This window comes from Hyperolius riggenbachi, chromosome 11, assembly GCF_040937935.1.
Source record: "Hyperolius riggenbachi isolate aHypRig1 chromosome 11, aHypRig1.pri, whole genome shotgun sequence".
In the NCBI taxonomy this organism is placed as follows: Eukaryota; Metazoa; Chordata; class Amphibia; order Anura; family Hyperoliidae; genus Hyperolius; species Hyperolius riggenbachi.
Genome location: NC_090656.1, coordinates 105,701,731 through 105,724,417, shown reverse-complemented (window position 1 = coordinate 105,724,417; position 22,687 = coordinate 105,701,731). Strand labels below are relative to the sequence as shown.

General features: G+C 46.6%; 1 protein-coding gene across 4 annotated transcripts in view; it reads right to left on the bottom strand.

Moving 5' to 3' along the window:
* LOC137538150 (PRKC apoptosis WT1 regulator protein-like) overlaps positions 1 to 22,687 on the bottom strand; it is an 83,487-nt gene that overhangs the window by 23,511 nt on the left and 37,289 nt on the right. For all 4 annotated transcript variants that reach the window (XM_068260174.1, XM_068260173.1, XM_068260175.1 and 1 more), the window contains 2 exons: positions 13,101 to 13,179; positions 7,290 to 7,394 (listed from right to left, as the gene is read on the bottom strand). In XM_068260174.1, the coding sequence (XP_068116275.1) occupies positions 7,290 to 7,394; positions 13,101 to 13,179 (184 nt within the window). The remainder of the gene's footprint in view (positions 1 to 7,289; positions 7,395 to 13,100; positions 13,180 to 22,687) is intronic.

The window sequence follows — 22,687 nt, the reverse complement described above, 5'->3', positions numbered from 1 at the left end:
GGACATGGGGAAGGGGGGCTGCCCAGCCAGCTCTGTACACATAGCACCTGTAGGCTCAAGGCTACAGTTAGAGATGTAGTGAACATCAGCTTTTGCTTACCGCAAATGTTCATGAACCGGCCTTTTCACAGCGGGCTCCAATGACTTAAATGGCAGGCGAATGGTCGCCGACTTTAGTGGCAAATAGCAAAGCCCCTGTACGTGAACTGGACAAGGGCTCCGGGGGTAGAGGGAGGCTTCACAGCCCCCCCATACCATGGATCATGCGGGCTGGAGTAGCCTGGTATAGCTCAAGGTGCAAATACCCACGTGGCCTTTGCTCTGCGTTCTGGCTATACCAGCCTGCATGAGGGACAGGGGGTTAAAGAGGCTGGTATAGCTCAAGGTGTAAATACCCACGTGGCCTTGGCTCTGTGTTCTGGCTATACTAGCCTGCATGGGGGCCAGCGGGTTAAAGAGGCTGGTATAGCTCAAGGTGCAAATACCCACGCGGCCAGGGCACACATACAGTGGCTTGCAAAAGTATTCGGCCCCCTTGAAGTTTTCCACATTTTGTCACATTACTGCCACAAACATGAATCAATTTTATTGGAATTCCATGTGCTAGAACAATAGAAAGTGGTGTACATGTTACGGCCAGAACCCGAAGTGTGGCCACTTCGCGTTCTGGCCAGCCACTTCGGGTTCTGGCCGGCCAATGTGCGAAGTGGCCGCAGCGCATATGTTTATGCCGTCTCGCTGCGGCCAAATTTATGACAACCTTGCTTAATTTAATTAAATATAGCCGGCGGCAATGTAATATATGAAGCCGCCGGTTTTCGCACTGCCTCTCTCCTCCCCCGCCTCTCTCCTCTCCCCACCTCCCATACAATAAGTAGCAGCCGGCGGGGACACGCGTGTCCCCGAGAGTCGTTCGTCGCGACAGGGGAATCCTGCCGTTCCTGCAGAGCAGGTGCTGGCAGAAGCAATGTCTGCAGCCTCCCCGCTCTGCTGCCCCTGCCGCGACGAACAACTCTCCGGCTGCATGTCCCCGCCGGCTGCTACTTATTGTATGGGAGGCGGGGAGAGGAGAGAGGCGGGGGGAGGAGAGAGGCAGTGCGACAGCCGGCGGCTTCATCTGTTACATTGCCGCCGGCTATATTTAATTAAATTAAGCAAGGCCAATGTTAGAAATGTTAAGTTTTACGCCGTCTCGCTGCGGCCAAATTTATGACAACCTTGCTTAATTTAATTAAATATAGCCGGCGGCAATGTAACAGATGAAGCCGCCGGCTATATTTAATTAAATTAAGCAAGGTTGTCATAAATTTGGCCGCAGCGAGACGGCGTAAAACTTAACATTTCTAACATTGGCCGCTGCGCTGCGGCCACTTCGCACATTGGCCGGCCAGAACCCAAAGTGGCTGGCCAGAACGCGAAGTGGCCACACTACAGGTTCTGGCCGTAACATACACATGAGAAGTGGAATGAAAATCATACATGATTCAAAACATTTTTTACAAATAAACAGGCCCGGCCCTAGACCATTTGCCGCCTGAGGCAAACTTTAAAGAAATTCCCCGTCCTCCGCTCCCCTCCAGCTTGTTACATAGTTACATAGTTATTTTGGTTGAAAAAAGACATACGTCCATCGAGTTCAACCAGTATAAAGTACAACACCAGCCTGCTCCCTCACATATCCCTGTTGATCCAGAGGAAGGCGAAAAAACCCTTACAAGGCATGGTCCAATTAGCCCCTAAAGGGAAAAATTCCTTCCCGACTCCAGATGGCAATCAGATAAAATCCCTGGATCAACATCATTAGGCATTACCTAGCAATTGTAGCCATGGATGTCTTTCAACGCAAGGAAAGCATCTAAGCCCCCTTTAAATGCAGATATAGAGTTTGCCATAACGACTTCCTGTGGCAATGCATTCCACATCTTAATCACTCTAACTGTAAAGAACCCTTTTCTAAATAAATGGCTAAAACGTTTTTCCTCCATGCGCAGATCATGTGCTCTAGTCCTTTGAGAAGGCCTAGGGACAAAAAGCTCATCCGCCAAGGTATTATATTGCCCTCTGATGTATTTATACATGTTAATTAGATCCCCTCTAAGGCGTCTTTTCTCTAGACTAAATAAACCCAGTTTATCTAACCTTTCTCGATAAGTGAGACCTTCCATCCCACGCATCAATTTTGTTGCTCGTCTCTGCACCTGCTCTAAAACTGCAATATCTTTTTTGTAATGTAGTGCCCAGAACTGAATTCCATATTCCAGATGTGGCCTTACTAGAGAGTTAAACAAGGGCAATATTATGCTAGCATCTCGAGTTTTTATTTCCCTTTTAATGCATCCCAAAATTTTGTTAGCTTTAGCTGCAGCTGCTTGGCATTGAGTACGATTATTTAACTTGTTGTCAATGAGTACTCCTAAGTCCTTCTCCAAGTTTGATGTCCCCAACTGTATCCCATTTATTTTGTATGGTGCTAGACCATTAGTACGTCCAAAATGCATGACCTTACATTTGTCAACATTGAATTTCATCTGCCATGTATGTGCCCATATAGCCATCCTATCCAGATCCTGTTGCAATATGACACTATCTTCCTGAGAGTTGATGATTCTGCACAATTTTGTATCATCTGCAAAAATAGCAACATTGCTCACTACTGCATCTACTAGGTCATTAATAAATAAATTGAAGAGCACTGGACCCAGAACAGACCCCTGTGGGACCCCACTGCTAACAGTCTCCCATTTTGAGTACGATCCATTGACCACAACTCTTTGTTTTCTGTCCATTAGCCAGTTCCCTATCCATGAACACAGACTCTTCCCCAGTCCTTGCATCCTCAACTTTTGCACCAGACTTTTGTGGGGAACAGTGTCGAAGGCCTTTGCAAAGTCCAAGTATATCACATCTACAGCATTCCCAATATCCATATTAGCATTCACTACCTCATAAAAGCTGAGCATGTTAGTCAAACAGGACCTGTCTTTAGTAAACCCATGTTGATGCTGAGAAATAAGATTATTTTCTACTATGAAGTCATGTATAGTATCTCTTAGTAACCCCTCAAATAGTTTGCATACAACTGATGTTAAACTTACAGGTCTATAATTTCCTGGATCAGATTTTTTGCCCTTCTTAAATAATGGGAAAACGTGGGCTGTACGCCAATCCACTGGGACTCTGCCAGTTGCAAGAGAGTCACAAAAGATAAGATAAAGGGGTTTATCTATAACTGAACTTAATTCCCTTAGGACCCGAGGATGCATGCCATTCGGGCCAGGTGCCTTGTCTATTTTTAATTTATTTAGTCTTGCCTTCACTTCTTCCTGCGTTAAGTATTTAATATTACAGTTAGAAGATTGAGACTCTTCCGCCTCTGTAGTTTGCAACAGTGCTGTTTCTTTTGTGAAGACAGAAGCAAAGAAAGCATTTAATAACTCTGCCTTACCTTGGTCATCCACCATTGAGTTCCCATCCTCATCCTTTAGGAGTCCTATACAGTCAACCTTTCTTTTTTTAGAGTTAATGTACTTGTAAAACTTTTTTGGGTTAGATTTGATATCCTTAGCGATTTGTTTTTCAGCTTCAATCTTTGCCTGCCTAATTTCTTTTTTACAATTTTTATTGCACTCCTTATAATTGCTTAGTGCAGCCTCGGTCCCCTCCTGTTTTAAGACCTTATAGGCATTCTTTTCCTCTTCATTTTATCTTTAACCTTTCTATTCATCCATAGAGGCCTTTTTTTATTCCTAGACATTTTGTTTCCATATGGGATATACATACTACAGTATTGATTGAGTATAAGTTTAAAAGCTTGCCATTTCCCTTCAGTGTCTTCCCCTTGTAGTACATTATCCCAGTTCACCAAACTTAGTGCCTGCCTAATTTGAGTGAACTTTGCTTTTCTAAAATTCATAGTTTTAGTGGTCCCGCTGCCCCGTGGCCTATCAGTCACCAGATCAAACGTTATCATGTTGTGATCACTATTTCCCAAATGTTCTTGAACCTGCACATTTGATACATTATCTGGTCTATTAGAAATGATCAGATCCAGTAACGCATTCCCCCTAGTTGGTTCAGTTACCATTTGAGTCAAGTAATTTTCCTGTAGTGCTGCCAGAAATCTGCTGCTTTTACCAGAATGGGTAGCCTCAATACTCCAGTCAATGTCTGGAAAGTTGAAGTCGCCCATAATTATGACCTCATTTTTACCTGCAGCTTTTTCAATCTGCTGTAGTAATCGCAGTTCTGCAGTTTCATTAATAAGAGGTGGCCTGTAGCATACCCCAATAAGCAATTGGCAACTTTTATTTCCACCATGAATATTTACCCAAACGGACTCCACGTCGCTGGCTGCAGCTATAAGAGGCAACAGGCGGGGATCACTCGCCTCTTCCTCGTTCCAGCATGCACTCCACTGATGTCACTTCCTGCTACGCCGCACGAAATGACGTCAGTGGAGCGCACGCTGGAACGAGGAAGAGGTGAGCAATCCCCGCCCGTTGCCTCTTATAGCTGCAGCCAGCGACGTAACAAGCTGGAGGGGAGCGGAGGACGGGGGACCCAGGCGAGGGAGGGGGAGGTCCGACCCCCCTCCCCGCCGCTAGGCCCAATACCCCCTTCCTGACCGCGGCCCTCCACACCCACGGACGGACGGGTGCCGCCCCCCCAGAAGTGCTGCCTGAGGCAAACGTTTCACCCTGCCTCATGGGCGGGCCGGCCCTGCTAATAAATAACTGCAAAGTTGGATGTGCGTAATTATTCAGCCCCCTGAGTCAATACTTTGTAGAACCACCTTTTGCTGCAAATACAGCTGCCAGTCTTTCAGGGTATGTCTCTACCAGCTTTGCACATCTAGAGACTGAAATCCTTGCCCATTCTTCTTTGCAAAACAGCTCCAGCTCAGTCAGATTAGATGGACAGCGTTTGGGAACAGCAGTTTTCAGATCTTGCCACAGATTTTCGATTGGATTTAGATCTGGACTTTGACTGGGCCATTCTAACACATGGATATGTTTTGTTTTAAACCATTCTATTGTTGCCATGGCTTTATGTTTAGGGTCGTTGTCCTGCTGGAAGGTGAACCTCTGCCCCAGTCTCAAGTCTTTTGCAGACTCCAAAAGGTTTTCTTCCAAGATTGCCCTGTATTTGGCTCCATCCATCTTCCCATCAACTCTGACCAGCTTCCCTGTCCCTGCTGAAGAGAAGCACCCCCAGAGCATGATGCTGCCACCACCATATTTGACAGTGGGGATGGTGTGTTCAGAGTGATGTGCAGTGTTAGTTTTCCACAACACATAGCATTTTGCATTTTGGCCAAAAAGTTTCGTTTTGGTCTCATCTGACCAGAGTACCTTCTTCCACATGTTTGCTGTGTCCCTCACATGGCTTGTGGCAAATTGCAAACGGGACTTCTTATGCTTTTCTGTTAAAAATGGCTATCTTCTTGCCACTGTTCCATAAAGGCCAATTTTGTGCAGTGCACGACTAATAGTTGTCCTATGGACAGATTCCCCCACCTGAGCTGTAGATCTCTGCAGTTCATCCAGGGTCACCATGGGCCTTTTGACTGCATTTCTGATCAGCGCTCTCCTTGTTCGTCCTGTGAGTTTAGGTGGGCGGCCCTGTCTTGGTAGGTTTACAGTTGTGCCATACTCCTTCCATTTCTGAGTGATCGCTTGAACAGTTCTCCGTGAGATGTTCAAGGCTTTGGAAATCTTTTTGTAGCCTAAGCCTGCTTTAAATTTCTCAATAACTTTATCCCTGACCTGGCTGGTGTGTTCTTTGGACTTCATGGTGTCGTTGCTCCCAATATTCTCTTAGACAACCTCTGAGGTCATCACAGAGCAGCTGTATTTGTACTGACATTAGATTACACACAGGTGCACTCAATTTAGTCATTAGCACTCATCAGGCAATGTCTATAAGTAACTGACTGCACTCAGACCAATGGGGGCTGAATAATTACGCACACACATCTTTGCAGTTAATGATTTTTAAAAAATGTTTGGAATCATATATGATTTTCGTTCCACTTCTCACGTGTACACCACTTTGTATTGGTCTTTCAGGTGGAATTCCAATAAAATTGATTCATGTTTGTGGCAGTAATGCGGCAAAATGTGGAAAACTTCAAGGGGGCTGAATACTTTTGCAAGCCACTGTATAAATATATATATATATATATATATATATATATATATATATAATACATTTATAGACATGTTAATGCATTATCTGTCATTTTACCACAGTAACTTTGCTCCTTTTTTCTCTAACTTTAAAGTGTACCTGAGAAGTGATGAAGAGCAACTCGGACAGTCTTTCGGGGACAATTGCGGGTGACAGGCGCCGCCCAGGGAGATGGGAGGGACAAGCAGCCTTAACGGGGCTTAAGGAAGCCGCAGGTAAGTATGGAACCTGAGACGCTTCTCGTCTCAGGTTCACTTTAACTTCAATTTTCCCAAAAACTATAAGGTCTTTTTGAAAATATTTTTCCTCTTGTTGCACTATCCTCCTTAAAGGACAAGTGCAAGGGAAAATAGAAATCGGGATATACTTACCCAGGGCTTCCTCCAGCCCGTCAGCCGATATGTCTCTTGCTGCAGCTTCGCGTCAACTTTTCTTTCCAAACTTAAAGGAGACTCTGTAACAAAAAAAAGTTTCCCTGGGGGGTACTCACCTTGGGAGGGGGAAGCCTCAGGTTCCAAATGAGGCTTCACACTCCCCTGTAGCTGCAGGCAGTCCAGTGCTGGCTCCCCGAAGTGTCCCGGAATCCTCCCTAGACAATGCTGACAAGAGCTAATTTATTTACTTTTTCTGGCTCCAGCGGGGGCGCTGCTATGGGAAACCGTACGTAGATAGGCGGAAATACCCGATCTCTGTCGGGTCCGTTGTACTACACAAGTGCAGGAGACTTGCACCTGCGCAGTAGAGCGGGCTGACAGCGATCGGGTATTTCCGCCTATCTCCGTGCGGAGAGCGGACACCGCACCTGCGCTGGAGCCGGGGAAGTAAATGTTTACATGCCCGCTGTCCGGAGGGGCACAGCGAAACAGCAGTGGGACACAGGAGGACAGGGGAAGCCTCGATCGGATCCGGAGGCTTCCCCCCTACCGAGGTGAGCACCCCCCAGGGGTGTAGTTTAGTAGTTACAGAGTTTCATTAAGATTTCCTTCAAGCTTGATTTGCATTTTAGAAAAATTTAGCGGTCAAATATGTGCCCTTTATGACTAGAAAACTAGATGTATTTCCACATTTATTATATCACGTTATGCTTATGCTATTCTCACCTGACTTAAGGAGTTCTTTTCTTTGTAAAGTTCGAGCAGAGATTCTTCTTTGTCGTTCAGCTGCATGGTCAATATAAGGTTTTCTTGCCTTTTCCCACTGACTGTCTAAAAAAGTACAAACATAGCTCACAGCACCAGTCAACGCATTTCCTCTGTTTCCATCATATAGAATTATAATAACATACGATGCAGAGTAAAAATTCAGCACATAAATGACAATGCTTTAGAGGACAACTGTAATGAAAGGGATATGGAGGCGGATCCATCTGAAAATGGCGCCTGCGAAAAATGGCGCACGGTGTTGCCGCTAATCCATTTGTCGCTTATCGCTATTTAACATTAAGGCCTTATCGTTATTTAGCTCTGTTTATTTTATTGAAAATTAGCGTTAGCATTGTATCGTTATTTATCGTTGTAAAAAGCGTTGATATAAAAGGTATACCTAGCCCTACTCTCACACAGAACCCTCTCTGTACCTATCCCTAACCCCTAGACCCCCCCTGGTGGTGCCTAACCCCAACCACTCCCCTGGTGGTGCCTAACCATAACCACCCCCCTGGTGGTGCCTAACCCTAAGACCCCTGGTGGTGCCTAACCCTAAGACCCCCCTGGTGGTGCCTAACCCTAACACCCCCCTGGTGGTGCCTAGCCCTAAATCTCCCCTGGTGGTGCCTAACCCTGAATCTCACCTGGTGGTGCATAACCCTAACCTTGACAGTGACCTAACCCTACTCTAACACAGAACCCTCTCTGTACCTATTCCTAACCCCTAGACCCCCTCTGGTGGTGCCTAACCCCAACCACCCCCCTGGTGGTGCCTAACCCTAAGAACCACATTTAACATCACACCAACTTAGCTGCTTCTTAAAACTTCAAACCTAGCTGTTAAAGACTTAAAGAGAATCTGTACTCTGAAATTCTTACAATAAAAAGCATACCATTCTATTCATTATGTGCTCCTGGTCCCCTCTGTGCTGTTTCTGCCATTCTCTGCTGCAAACCTGGCTTGTAATTGCCAGTTTTAGGCAGTGTTTACAAACAAACTAACCAGCTTCTAATAGGCTCAGCTAAGCAGAGTGTGTTAGTCACACAGAGCCTGCAGGGGGTGTGTACAGCTTCTAGCTAATCACAAGCAGCCCTGCACATTCCAGTCTGACTGCCTCAGCCTGACTGTGCCGACTATAGAGAGAAGATTAGATCATATAACAGAGATAACACAGCTACTGTGCAATTAGGAAAAGCTGCAGTAAGCCAGACCACATTAGAAAAGGCATAGGAACTTATAGCATAGAAGAAATAAAGATAAACAATTTGTTACAGAGTCTCTTTAAAAAGAAAATGAAAATACAGGGACTCCAGGAAAGTACTATTTAGGATTAGCTGAACAAATGCAGTTATTTATCATAAATTTATTTTCACTTCAGGCTTGCTTTAAAGGACTTATGAGGTGAAAAAATAAAGTTCAGTACCTGCTTCAAATTTGAATCCACGGAGGACGCCATCGGTGCCCTCCGTTTACTTCCGCCAGGTCCCCGCTGTTTAATCGCCCCCTGGGTCTGCTCCCCACCCCACAGCCCGGGTCGAGCTCTCATGCCTCAAGTAAAATGGCCACCCGAGCTTGCCCCGGCTGCGCAGTCCGCATAAACTCGAGTGCGGCTGCGCAGCTCTAGGGCCTCCCCCCGATCCACGCACAGAAGACAGCCTGTAGAGAGGATGCAGCGGGAGGAGCCCTAGAGCTGCGCAGCCGCACTCGCATCTATGCGGACTGCGCAGCCGCGGCAAGCTCCGGTGGCCATTTTACTTGAGGCATGACTGTGGGGTCAGGAGCCAGCCCGGGGGGGGGGGGGAATTAAACAGCGGAAAAGCGGGGAAGTAAACGGAGGGTGCGGAGGGCGTCCTCCGTGGATTCAAAATTGAAGCAGGTACTGAACTTTTTTTTTCATTTTCAGCTCATAAGTCCTTTAAGGTGGCGGCATAGTGTGTGTGTCCTGTAATTTTATCCCTCTGTAGGTTCCTGTGTGTTGTGCTAATATGTGCCAGACCACTGCCTTGCATGAAGACTCTAAAGTATAGAGGGAGAGAGAAGGAAAATTGTGGCAGTAGAAACTTTTTTTTACTTCTCCTTTGTTTGGCCAGAGAAGAGTAGACATTATTATTATTAACTTAAAGTGTCAACATCTTCCATGGCACAGTATAAATTCATTTTACAAACAAGCTACATTGACAATATAGGACCAGTGAATAATGCACAGTTCTACTGTATAACATGCCTTGTACAGGGTGGTGCTTTTAAAAACCATCTTGTCTGTCTGCCATGAGTGTGAGTATTCAGATGCCAGTTGCCCTTGTCCCTGTGTGCCTGTTACTTGTTACTTGTGTTGTGTGTGTGTGTGCTCAGGGCCGGGCCGAGGCATAGGCTGGAGAGGCTCCAGCCTCAGGGGGCAGTGTAGGAGGGGGCGCACAATTCATTCAGCTGTCATTCCTAATTGTGTATGAAGCAGAAAGAAATAAGAAAAGGGGATACATAGCAGTGACTGCAAGCCAGATAACTAGATATTAAGGGGTTGGGGAGGTTGTGGGCCCTGTGGCGCTCTTAGTTTAACAGCAATCAGTGAGTGACAGCTGGGGTGGGAGGGGTGGAGGGGCGCACTTTGGTGTCTCAGCCTTGGGTGCTGGAGGACCTAGTCCCTGCTCTGTGTGTGCTTTCCGGGCTTTGCCTGCATTAACTGTGGAATAACCATACGACAGTAAATATAGGCAATGGAGGCTTCAATAAAACTGGAAAGCATGAACACAGTACAGAGCAAGTAACAGGCACAAGTGGACGGGTCAGTCTGTATAGTTGCAGTCTTGGCAGGCAGACAGGCCGGTTTTTGGTGCACCGCGCTGTAGTACAGCCTTGTAAAGAGGCTTAATTATTTTCACATGAAACAACCATTAGTTATTACAGTAGGTGACTGTTTTAGGAACAACTTCTATACAGACACAGACTAGTGCTTAGCTATTGCCAAACAATCTGTTCTGTGGAGAGTGAAGGGGAAGTAGGAGCAGGGCCGGATTTGTACTTTCCAGCGCCCTAGGCCGGCTGTCACCAACCGCCCCCCCATTCTGTTTAACTCTGACTAGTTTGAACGGACCCCGTTCAACAAAGAAACAGTGCACGCTCTGTCCACACCATGTAATTTTGCTCTCCTGTCTGCATACACAGCAGGCGATAGTGTTCTGGGCTTGCATACTTCAGAAATGATGCTCATGTATGAACACTCAGCAGCACTTGTCAAGTACACATACCCATAACACTCCCTCGGCTCCTGTGCACATGCATACAGGAGTGCAAAATCACAAGGAGCCCCAGTGGAAAGCGCTGCTTCTTTGTCCTCTGTGCGACTTGCTGCCGTCAGAGCCACAAATAGGGGACAGTGTAGCACAATGCAGAGAAGCCCATCCAAACCAGAGAACAGGTAAGTAGAAGGATCCGACACTACACACACTGGCATAGATGTAGTGTAATGCTAGGTACACATGATGCAATTTTCTGACAGATTTACTGTCAGATCGGTTATTTCCATCATGTCTGATCTAATTTCAATTTTTCGATCAATTTGCTGTTCACTTCTATGAAAAATCATTTAGAAAATTGATTGGAAAGCAGATCGGACATGTTGGAAATAGTCAATCTGACAGTAAAGCTGTCAGAAAATTGCATTGTGTGTACCCAGCATAAGCTCAGGTGTACTTTACACAGTGACAATTTAGCACTTAAAGGAATACTTAAGTCACCTAAAAAAAATGACTTTTACTCACCCGGGGCTCCCCTCAGCCCCCTGCAGATGAACGGTGCCCTCGCCGTGTCCCTTCGATGCGCCTGGACTCGCCGGCGGGCACTTCCGGTTTGGCCGTCACCGGCCGACAGGCTGGGAATGCGGCTGATTATCCGCGTCCTCGGCCGCAATAGCATTATAGAGGGCGCTATTGCGGCCGGGGACGCGGATAATCAGCCGTGTTCCCAGCCGGAAGTGGCCGCGGGCGAGTCCAGGCGCATCGGAGGGACACGGCGAGGGCACCGTTCAGCTGCAGGAGGCTGAGGGGAGCCCCGGGTGAGTAAAAGTCATTTTTTTAGGTGACTTAAGTATTCCTTTAGGACAGATCTTAAAATCAGTCAGCAGGAAGTTTTGTAACAGAATAACACTTTTTATTGGCTAACCAAAAGAAAAACAGTGAGCCTTTGGTTAATGAGCCGTCTTCAGACTTTGTTACTGTATACAAGATTAGGCACACAGCTATATATACAGTCAGCAGGAGATGCATTGATTGTTTTGTAAATATAAATAAATGTAACACAGTTTCAAAACATCCTGCTTTCACTGATGGTCAACACAGTACTTTGCTGGTAAAAAAAAAAAAAAGCCAGGAAAGAGTTAAACTGTAGCACAAAGAATGTTGCTGTCATTCTCTAGGAGGAAAAAAAAGCCATACATTTTAACAGATCTGAGGTCTTTAACAGCACTGACCTACTAGTAATAAACTAACATCAGTCAGGGAGGGAGAGAGCTGCTAATTCCTGCCCGTGAATGTGTGCTGCATTAGAAAAACTAATCGGAACTCAAGAGTTCTGCTACTTGAGCCCATATATTTTTCTTCTCACAGCAGATTGTTTGTCCCCTCTCATCATACAGGTGACAGCAGATGCTGACTGTCATAACACACACTTTGCACAAGTAAGAGAGATGCAGGGATCTCTGGAATTCAGGCAGACCAGAGCAAAGCAGGAGAGGTGATTTACTTTGACATGTGACCTCTTTTCTCTCCAAGTCCTGCGCCCTGCTGATTTTTATCACCCTAGGCCATGGCCTCTGTGACCTTCCCAGAAATCCGGGTCTGAGTAGGAGGTGCTCTGCAGCAGGAACTACAAAAAAGTACACTTCTGGTTGCAGTTGGTTGGTTGGTTGCAATAGAAGGCAGCAAATCACTCAGAACATTGTCAATGATATCATGCTAGGTTTTTCACCTGAGCAAATCATAAGCATTCATCTCGGTTGTCAAAAGTGTATTATTTGTATTTGGCTAAGCATATATTGATGGGACAGCACAATAAAATGCAGGGTGCCCTGTAGGTGGCAATAGGAATGAGGGAGTCAGTAAGCTGTATATAACAAAAAACTATGTATGCTTTAGGGCTGGTTCACACAGACTCTTGCACATTGTTTACCACTGGCCACAGTACTCATCATATAGGTGCTGCCCATTTAAATTAATCACACCTGACACATGACACAAAAAACTGGACCCAGCTCAAAGCCGCACAGACAGCGAGTCAACAACCCCAATGACTGCTTCATCGACTAACACTGCATATTGGCAGCAGTGGTGCTGTTTGGACCAGGGGCCACACTGCACTGCACCGCCAAAAACACGCCTTTGGGAATTACTGCGTTAGTATACGGTAATCCCCATCTGACACGAAAAACTGTGACAGGTAGTTTTAAAACAAGGGCGTCACCATAGACTTACATGACATCCGGGTGCAGGTCGCCGCAGGAGCCACACGGTAAAGTAGGTATGTCCACACGTTAGACAGGGCACTTCCGGTGCAGCATACTGCAATGCGGGAAGTGTGGACTACCCCATAGACTTTCATTAGGCTGCAGAGGACCACACTGCCCCAGTATGAAAGGCCCCTAAGGCTACAAGCATAACATATTTCCCCCACTGATACCTTCAACAGAGTTTGGGTCTTGAAAAAAAAGGCATGTTGGCTTTCCACTCTTTGATATTGACCATATAGCTATTTACCAAACATCAAGCGCATACCTTCTGCAGTTCTTCCATCCATGACTGGCTATCTTGTATTCTGTTATCTGGAGCAGGGCTGACTGGATGCACATCTGTCCTGAAATGATAGCACAGATTAGGTACTTATTCTTCATACAGGTGAATAAGCCTAAAGGTGGCCACTTTCTAGTGAAAAATCATTTGAACCAGGGGCATAACTAGAAATCACTGGCCCCCCTGCAAAAATGTGGATGCCCCTCCCCTTTTTGGGGGGGCAGGAGGGGTTTCAGCATGAGGAGAGAGCGTGGCCACCTACATCGGCGGGGAGGGGGGACAGTCCTGTTCCTCCCTCACCTTGGGCTCTCCCCTCAGCGTGCTACCCTCCTGCAATTATCAGTGGCAGCGGGCAGTGGAAGGAACACATACCATCCACCGCGGAGGTCCGATCTCTAAGTGCCTCACCCTACTTCCTATTTAAACAGCGTCAGACACTTAGAGATCAGGCCTCCGGCGTGTGGAACACATGGAGGTATGTGTTCCTGCCCGTGGCCCGCTGCATTTTCTGGGCTTTTGGTGTCTTTTGCAGGAAAGGGCTGAGATTTGTGTCTGCAGGAAGCACTAATACGGACTGTTGTTTGTTTTCATTGGCTTTTAGTAGCTTTTGCTGGCATTCAAATGCAACTCCAGCAACAGCAAAGACTTCTAGAAGCTGCATGTTGCTTTTGAGACGAGACGCCGGGATCTACTTAAAGCTGACCCAAACCAATCATTTTTTTAATTCAAAATATTTAGTTGCAGCACTCTGACACATACAAATATAAATAAACACGCCTTCAAGCCTATGAGCATTTCAGTACATGCTTTTCACCCTCCTCTTTGCATAACTAGGGTTATACAGGTGGCAGCCATTAGCAATTCCTCCTTTGCTGGACACCATCTACTCCACCAGTTTGCCGGATTATTTGCCAGCAATATGAAAGGAAGGGAGGGGTTTCTCCAATAAATGTCAAATATTTTATATTTGTCATCATGCAGCTGAAAAAAGGCTGCTATTTATTATTATAATTTAGAAAATAGATGTTTTTTTTCTGAAATCTTGTATTTTTAGTTTGGGTCCACTTGAAAGGCTTTTGTGAAGTCCTGCAAAAGCTTGTACTAAATGCTCCCATTCGCTTGCATAGAGCGGCGCTCGATCCCTAAAAACGTCACTTTTAACCACTTAAGCCCAACTGGACGAGATTTCTCGTCCAGTTGGGCTGCGCGCACTCCCGCGGGTCGCGCGCGCGCCCGCGGGCCCCCCCCGTGCGCGCCCCCGCTGCTGGCCGCTAGCCCACCGATCAGTGAAAGGGATTATAAATCCCTTTCGCTGATCGGACCCCCCCGGAGAAAAGCCGACAGCATCTCTTCAGATGCTGCGGCTTTTCTGAGCTCTGGGCTCCTTTCTTCTGCCTGGGAGCGAGATCGATCGCTCCCAGGACTTTTTGATTCTGGCCATCTTGTGGCCAAATAGCAAATTACACCTGAAAAAAAAATAAATTTCAAATTAAACATATAAATATATTAAAAAAAACCCTGTTTACCTCCCACACCAAAAAATACCCACATACAAGTTTAAATAAAAAAAAAAAAAAAAAATTACAATAATAAAAAAAAAAAAAAAACATAAATAGTTACCTAAGGGTCTGAACTTTTTAAATATGCATGTCAAAGGAGTATATCAATATGATTTAATAAATTATGGGCTTCTAAACAGTGATGGACGCAAAACGGAAAAAATGCACCTTTATTTCCAAATAAAATATTGTCGCCATACACTGTGATAGGGACATAATTTTAACGGTGAAATACCCGGGGCATATGGGCAAATACAATACGTGAGTTTTAATTATGGAGGCATGTATTATTTTAAAACTATAATGGCTGAAAATTGAGAAATAATGAATTTTTTCCATTTTTTTCTTATTCTTCCTGTTAAAATGCATTTACAGTAAAGTGGCTCTTAGCAAAATATACCACCCACAGAAAGCCTAATTGGTGGCGGAAAAAACAAGATATAGATCAATTAATTGTGATGAGTAGTGATAAAGTTATTGGCAAATGAATGGGAGGTGAAAGTTGTTCGGATGTAAAAAAATTTCAACCCTTCGGGCTTAAGTGGTTAAAATGATGTTAAGCATCCGTGTGAAGCATGCCTAACTGTTAACTGCTAAGCTAGAAAAGGGAACGTTTCTGCATTTGTGCAATCCACACCTAATCAGGCTGTTGGAGCATTTGCTGCTCTACAAATGTGGCTTGAGGTAGACAACATTTTTAAGTTTGATGATGCTCCCCTGAAACTAATAGTAAAAAATTAAAAGGAGAGATCTGTGGAACTGATTGAGAATGGTTGGGTTCCATCATGTGTTTGCTAACAATCATACAATGTCATTTTACAGAATGCAATTAAGTATTCCCTATGCCAAATTGATTTCTGAAACTGAAATATTGCTTACTAGCAAAATTCCCCCTTTGGAATCAGGAAATTTGGGGGCCTGGGGCCAGGGGCGTATCTGAGTAAAATAGCGCCTATGGCAAACACTGAAGTTGCGCCCCCCCCCGTTGCATGCCCAGTAGATTAGCCCTGCTTGGGCTTGGCTTTTTTCATCTAGAAAGCCACTACTGCATCTGCACTGGAGCAGGGAAAGGTACATATTGCAGGCGCTACTACGCTTGCGCCACAACCGCCACAGGCTGTCGTTAGTGGTTTCAGGAGAGCCAGCGCTGGAACACAGGAGGACGGGGGGATCCTCATTAGGATCCAGAGGCTTCCCCCTCTGGAGGTAAGTATCCCCAGAGGGATTTTTTCAAGTTATAGTGTCTCTTTAAGATCTCTGACGACTCTGCAAAAGTACCACAAGCGCTTGACTTTGTAACGTTGCTTGTGTAACATTGCCCGCAGGAAGGTGGATCGGGGAATGCTTGTCATTGGGGGACATCGCTGGATACATCTTCCTATGTTGTGCTGGTGAGTATTCACCCTGAGACTTGGACTGAAGAGCAGTGAGTGAAGACAATGGCCCTGATTCACAAAGCGGTGATAACTCAGTTATCACGCCTAAAAGACTTTAGGCGTGATAAGCCGTGCAAAGCTGAGGTATCACCGATTTGTGCTGCTCTTCGCGCGAAGCTCCTGCGCGCAAAGTCCCATAGGGCTCAATGGACGCTGCGCGCGAAGCACGGTACACTGCGCGCGCAGCGCGGTGCGCTACGCGCGCAAAACTTTGCGCGCGGGAGATCGCGCGAGTTTCTTCTTATCACGCCTAAACTGAGTTTAGGCGTGATAAAGGGCTTTTCACAGGCGTGCAAACACTTTGCACCGCTTTGTGAATCAAGCCCTATGAGTTGACCTAATACTGGGTACACACGTTGCGATTTCCCACTCGATCCGTGGGATTGATCGATTATTTCCGACATGTTCGATTGGGTTTCAATCAATACAACAGTCGATTTTGCATGTTAAACATACAAAATCAACAGCTGTATCGATTGAAACCCGATTGAACATGTTGGAAATAGTCGATCGATCAGGAAATCGCAAGTGTGTATTCAGCATTAGAATGTTCAGTACCCTCCTCCTACGCCAGCATCTGTTTCCTTATCTAGTCATTGCTGGTCAATGCTCTTATCAGAATGATCTCCTGCAGCAGGGCTGATAAAAGGAAAGGACCTGTGAATCTTCTGACCTGCTGCTGTGTAGAGTGAGTCTGCTGTGAGCAATGTGGGCAGTGTAGACTAGACTGTAAATCTGACAATGCTGATATAGCAGCTCTCCTGAGGCTTACAGTACACAGATGCTGGTGAGAAAATTCACAGTTCCTTTGCTTTTATAAACCCGCTGCAGGAGATCATCCTAAGAGCACTGACCAGCGTGATGATCTCTCTCCCTGCCTACCATCCTCTGCAGTGTGTCCACTCATCCACTCACTCCATCCATTCTGCTCTGTGTAGTGTGTCACCTCGTGGCTGGCTGCTACACACACACATATTCCTCTCCTCTTCCAGCCCCATAAGCCCCAGTAGCACAGGCATGAGACCAATCAGGAGAGGGTTGTGAGCAGCGTTGCTGGGGCTAGGACAGTAGCTGGCAGGAGGGAGGAGGACGGGACAGAGTCCTCTCCCTCTTAGGAATGTACTATACGGCCACAGGTTTGGTTGGGAGGGAGGGGTGATTTGCTGATTGATGCGCCCCCTGGGAGGTGAGTCACAAGGGCGCCTATAGCAGGAGCCCCATCTGCACGGCTCCAGATACGCGTCTGCCTGGGGCTAATGGACTATTTGGGCACCCCATAGGCAGTAATGCAAAATATAGGCTATTGGGCAGCAAAGAAGAATTTAGGGCACCTGATATATTTTGTTTTGATCATCTGTAAATTATCGGTTTCATTTTTTTATACCAATTGTTTATTTTGATAATTAGTAAAATATTTTTTTAACTTTTTATAGCATTTAGAAATTTGTTTTGAGAGTTATAATTTCTTTAAATATTTTTTTTTCATCAATGTTATTTTCAGCTGAGAAAGGGGGTTTTAGGGTTAGGCATCAGAAAGGGGATTTTAGGGTTAGGTACCAGCAGGGAGGCTTTAGAGTTAGGCACCACCAGGAGCAGGGATGCCAAGCGTCCGTAAAAAGACGGACTGTCAGTAAAAAACCTCTGAAAAAACAGCTGTCCAGTACGCCCGTATTTCCTGCCTGCTCGTCCGTCCAAATGCCCATAAATTCTTCTAATCTCTTTTGCGCATGCACGCCATGCTAGCTTAGTTCCCCGATCCCAGATTTCCCCCACCCTGGCACTCCCTCAGCCTCCTTCCTCCTAGGCTCCTCCCCCAACCCGACCCGAGTCCCGTCCAATCACAGATCCTGCACATTGCCTTTTTAGCGCCGGTGCATCTGCTGCCCAACAAGAGAGAGAGGCAGCTAAGTGACACACGACACAGACGGACGGAGCGGAGGTCGCAGCAGCAAGCAGCCCAGACCCTAGAGCCCACTGACTTAAGCCTGGCACAGTAGCGGCCGCCGCCCGGAGCCAGGCGCTGCCAGCCAGGACACTGAGGACAGTCAGCAGGCAGCTGCCAAAGTCTGGAGAGAGGTGCAGCCTCCTCCAGCAAGTCCACCAGGTACCAGCCTCAGGCCCAGCTGCCCAGCGAGGGAAACAGTCGCTGGCCTGCCACCGCCATAGATCATCCATCCATCTGTCTGTGGGTGAGTTCTGTTCTGAATTATGAACTGTGAGGGAGGTCAGGGGACAATGAGTGCATTGCAGGAGAGGGAAGGGGGGGGGGATAATCTGGTAGTAGTGGCTCCGAGTGACACTGGGAGATTGTCCACAGTGTACTATTACTGATTTACTCTGCCCACAGTGTATATAAGGTGCCCATAGACCTAAAGATTGTGGGCAGAATCGAATCTGATTAGAGATAAATTTGTCTCTTGTCAATTCTGCCTATACACTACAGGACGATTCCCGTCCCGGCTGATTTCAGCATGAAATCTTCAGGGAATTTCCTGAGCTCGCCGTGTCCGCACTGCTGCTGCCCCCCAATGTATAAATGTGCCTCTCAGTGTGTGCATTTATACATTACCTGTCCTGTAGCAGCCTCCACGCTGTGTCCGTAACCTTTGGGTGGTTTTCCGTATGTGCTACTGGCGCATAGCGTCTAACGCCAGACGCTATTTGCCAGTAGCGTGTACTGCCCACAGTCTAATATGCCCACAGTGTGCGATTTACTTGTCAAATCTGCCCACAGTGTACGATTTACTGGTCAAATCTTGTACAACTTACTGGTCTAATCTGCCCACAGTGTACAATTTACTGGTCTAATATGCCCACAGTGTACAATTTACTGGTCTAATCTGCCCACAGTGTACAGTTTAGTGGTCTAATCTGCACACAGTGTACAATTTACTGGTCTAATCTGCCCACAGTGTACAGTTTACTGGTCTAATCTGCACACAGTGTACAATTTACTGGTCTAATCTGCACACAGTGTACAATTTACTGGTCTAATCTGCTCACAGTATACAATTTACTGGTCTAATCTGCCAACATTAAGTATATCAGTTCAGTATGACTGTTACACATGAGCCTTATCTTATGCGGTAATCAACTACTTCACCTCCTCCCGAAATTCACAAGAAGTTTCCTAAAAAGCCTGCTACTGACTCCGCCCCTGACTCCGCCCCCTGGCCGTTCAAAATTTGGTGTGTGTAACGATCGGTGTAACACAGAGAGAATCTGATTACCGGGGATCTGCAGTATCACCGAGAATACAGATATATACCCGATTATAGATGATCTGCAGTATCACCGATAATCAGATATATCTCTAACCTCTGGACACCTGAGAAATAACTTAAGTGTTTGGTGCAACAGTAATACTTTGAGGAGAGCACCCGTAAGAGGGGCGCAAGGCAGTAAAAGGTACTGCCTAAAGAACAGATTCCTTCCAATGGCCTGAGGCTCCCCAAGGGGCGGAGTCAGGCTGAGAGTGGAAAGGACCAGAGTGTGAGTAACACCAGAGGTGAAGTGTCACTGACAGATCTGTGAACTATCTCTCAACAGGAGAGATAGTTCTCGAGGTCGGACAGGCCAGGTCGTAACACACGGACAGATAAAGTACAGAGACAGGAGACAGATGCAGAATCCTAACACTAGCCGAGTTCAGTAACAGAGGATCAGAATGACAAAGGTACAAAATCAGAGATCAGAGGAATGGTAAGGAGAGCAGAAGGTCATAACAAATAATCAACAATTCCTAGACTAAGGTGTGAGTTCCTTGATCATCAACACCTTGGAAACTGGTCTAGATAATAACACAATGATAACAGAATTCCCTAGACTAAGGTGTGAGTTCCTTGGTCATCAACACCTTGGAAACTGGTCTAAAGTAACACAGATATTGACAAGGTCTGAGTGCTACCACGTAGTGATCGCAACGCCAGACACCAGAGAAATGACCAGCACCCAGTATATATACACAAGCGCTCTCCGGCGCCTCCCCTAAGTGCTGGACCAATAAGAACTGAAAGAATTGTCAGCTGACCGGCCTGGTCAGCTGACCCCTTCTGGCTGTCATAAATGCTCTGCCTCTCCGCGCGCGCACGCATCCTTCTGAACCTGTGTGGACTATCAGTCCCAGCCACACCAGACATGTGTTGTAATGCCTCTGATGTTTTGGATGCGGAATCCGCCGCACTGCTGTCTGAGCATGCGGCGTTTTCTCCGCGTTCAGCAGTACAGACAGAAGTAGGCCTATGCGTGCAAACCGCCGTGTCGGACGCGGAATCCGCCGCCCTGTTCTCTGGGCATGCGGCGGTTTCTCCGCATTCCATCAGGCCAGTGAATGCAGATCCCTGCGCGCAAGCTGCCATGTTGAACGCGGAATCAGCCGCCTTACTCTGAGTACTTGCGGCGGCTTTTCCGCGTTTTCTCACAGTGTGTCCAGATTTTTTGACCATTTTGACCAGGAAAAATAAGAAATCGGGTTGGCAACCCTGACCAGGAGGATCTTAGGGTTAGGCACCACCAGGGAAGTCTTAGGTTTAGGCACCACCAGGGAGGTGTTAGGGTTAGACACCACCAGGGGAGCACTAAAAGGTTTAAAGAGGCGCCCTGGTGGTTTTATAAAAATGTTTAAAGGACTTACGAGGCGAAGAAGGTAAAAAAAGTTAAATACGTATTCCGTTTTATGACCCTTAGGGGACGCCATCCACATCCGCCCTTTCATTCTGCCGCATTTGCTTTGCAATGCCCAGGCTCTAGGGGGTCCCAACCCAATCCCTCGGGTCGTCCGCAGCTTCCCCACTAAAGTTGACCGCCAGGTCCGGCTGCGGCTGCGCAGTTTTCACAACCGCAAGTACGGCTGCGTAGCCGTGAGTCCTCCTCCAGCTCCGACCTCCTTCCCGGCAGTCTCGCGCACATAAAGCATGCGAGACAGCCGGGAACGAGGTCAGAGCTGGAGGAGGACTCACATCTGCGAAGCCGCACTTGCGGCTTTGAAAACTGTGCAGCCGCGGCTGGACCTGGCGGCCATCTTTAGTGGGGCCTCTTTTTAACCATTTAGTGCTAACCTAACCCCCATACAGCACCCGTGTGAGGGGTGGAGGCAGAACATACATGGTTCACACCATGGTGGACATCTGCCCCCTTTCTTTTTCTAAGGAGAGCGAATGTATCCAGGTCCCCAGTGACCTCCCCGAGTGGAGTCGGGTTAATTGTCTCCACCTGCTTCCTGCGGTCGGTTGCCCCTCTGCAACCTACTCTTGTGAGTAGATTCTTATCTTCTACATTAATACCTTTGACTCAAAATGCTACACTCTTGGGCTCCCGTGTTTTTGTTTCCTGTGTCTTTTTCCCAGAAGGTGTCCTGACACCCACTACCAACCACCAGGGGAGGTTTAGGCATCATGAAGGGTGGGGTCTAAGGGTTAGGGATAGGTAGAGGGAGGGTCCTGTTTGAGGGTATCAGTTGAAAAGGGAGCCTGAGCCATCTGTGTAAAAAGGGTGCTTTAATAGACATCAATGTTATTTTCTGCAAATCTTGGCTACAAGGTGGTGAAAAGGGCACCGAGCTTTTAATTCGGCTACAAAAGGGCACCCTTTTATAGCCAAGATTTTTTTGGCTATGAAATAGTGCCCTTTTAGAGCCGAGAATAAACTTCAATGGGAAGGCGGTCTTTGAAAACTAGAAACACTTATGTTGGCCACAAAAGTGATGGAAAAGATGTTTCAAGGGGTCTAACATCTGAGTTTTTGCATGGATGAGTGGGATAGACACCAAAAGTCCCGGGGAAAAATCTGGATTTGACGCAAAGCAACGTTTTAAGGGCAGAAATCACATTGAATGCTAAATTGCAGGCCTAAAGTGCTTTAAAACATCTTGCATGTGTATACATCAATCAGTGAGTGTAATTAGAGTACTGCTTCACACTGACACACCAAACTCACTGTGTAACGCACCGCAAACAGCTGTTTGTGTTGTGACGGCCGTGCTGGACTGGTGCGCACCATGGCGAGATTGCTCTTCCTCAGTGATATCAGGTAATGTCTGACTGCCTTATAAACTTTCGATGGTTCTTTCTCTACCATTGTTCAAGCTAACATCTATTTTTTTTTAAAATTACATTTTCTGCTGGCTGTTCAGTACCTATAATGAGAATCTGTTATGGAGGGCAAGTCTGCCATTGTGAGTGACCACGGGTAATGGCCGGAGAATCAGGGTTCGATTCCGGTCTGGAGTGGGAGCCTGAGAACCGGCTAGTACCACCACCACACATCCAAGTAAGGACCCATTTGCTGTATAAGTAATGTACCTGTGCCCTGACCGTGCTTTGCAGACCAGGAATCTGTGGTCAGATGGACCCTTGACCCAGCGCTGTGTGCCAGAGATGACACCACTTGCCTTTAACGAGAATCTGTTATAGAGGACAAGTCTGCCATCCATTCAAGTGAAAGGTATGCACTGGCTTGACTAATACAATGTGCAGTCACACAGGTGCAGTTAACAGGTATGCACGGAGTGGTATATCCCACTGCGTGCGGTCATGTAGTTAGGTAAGTGCACTGAACACAACAGGTAGGTACTGTATAT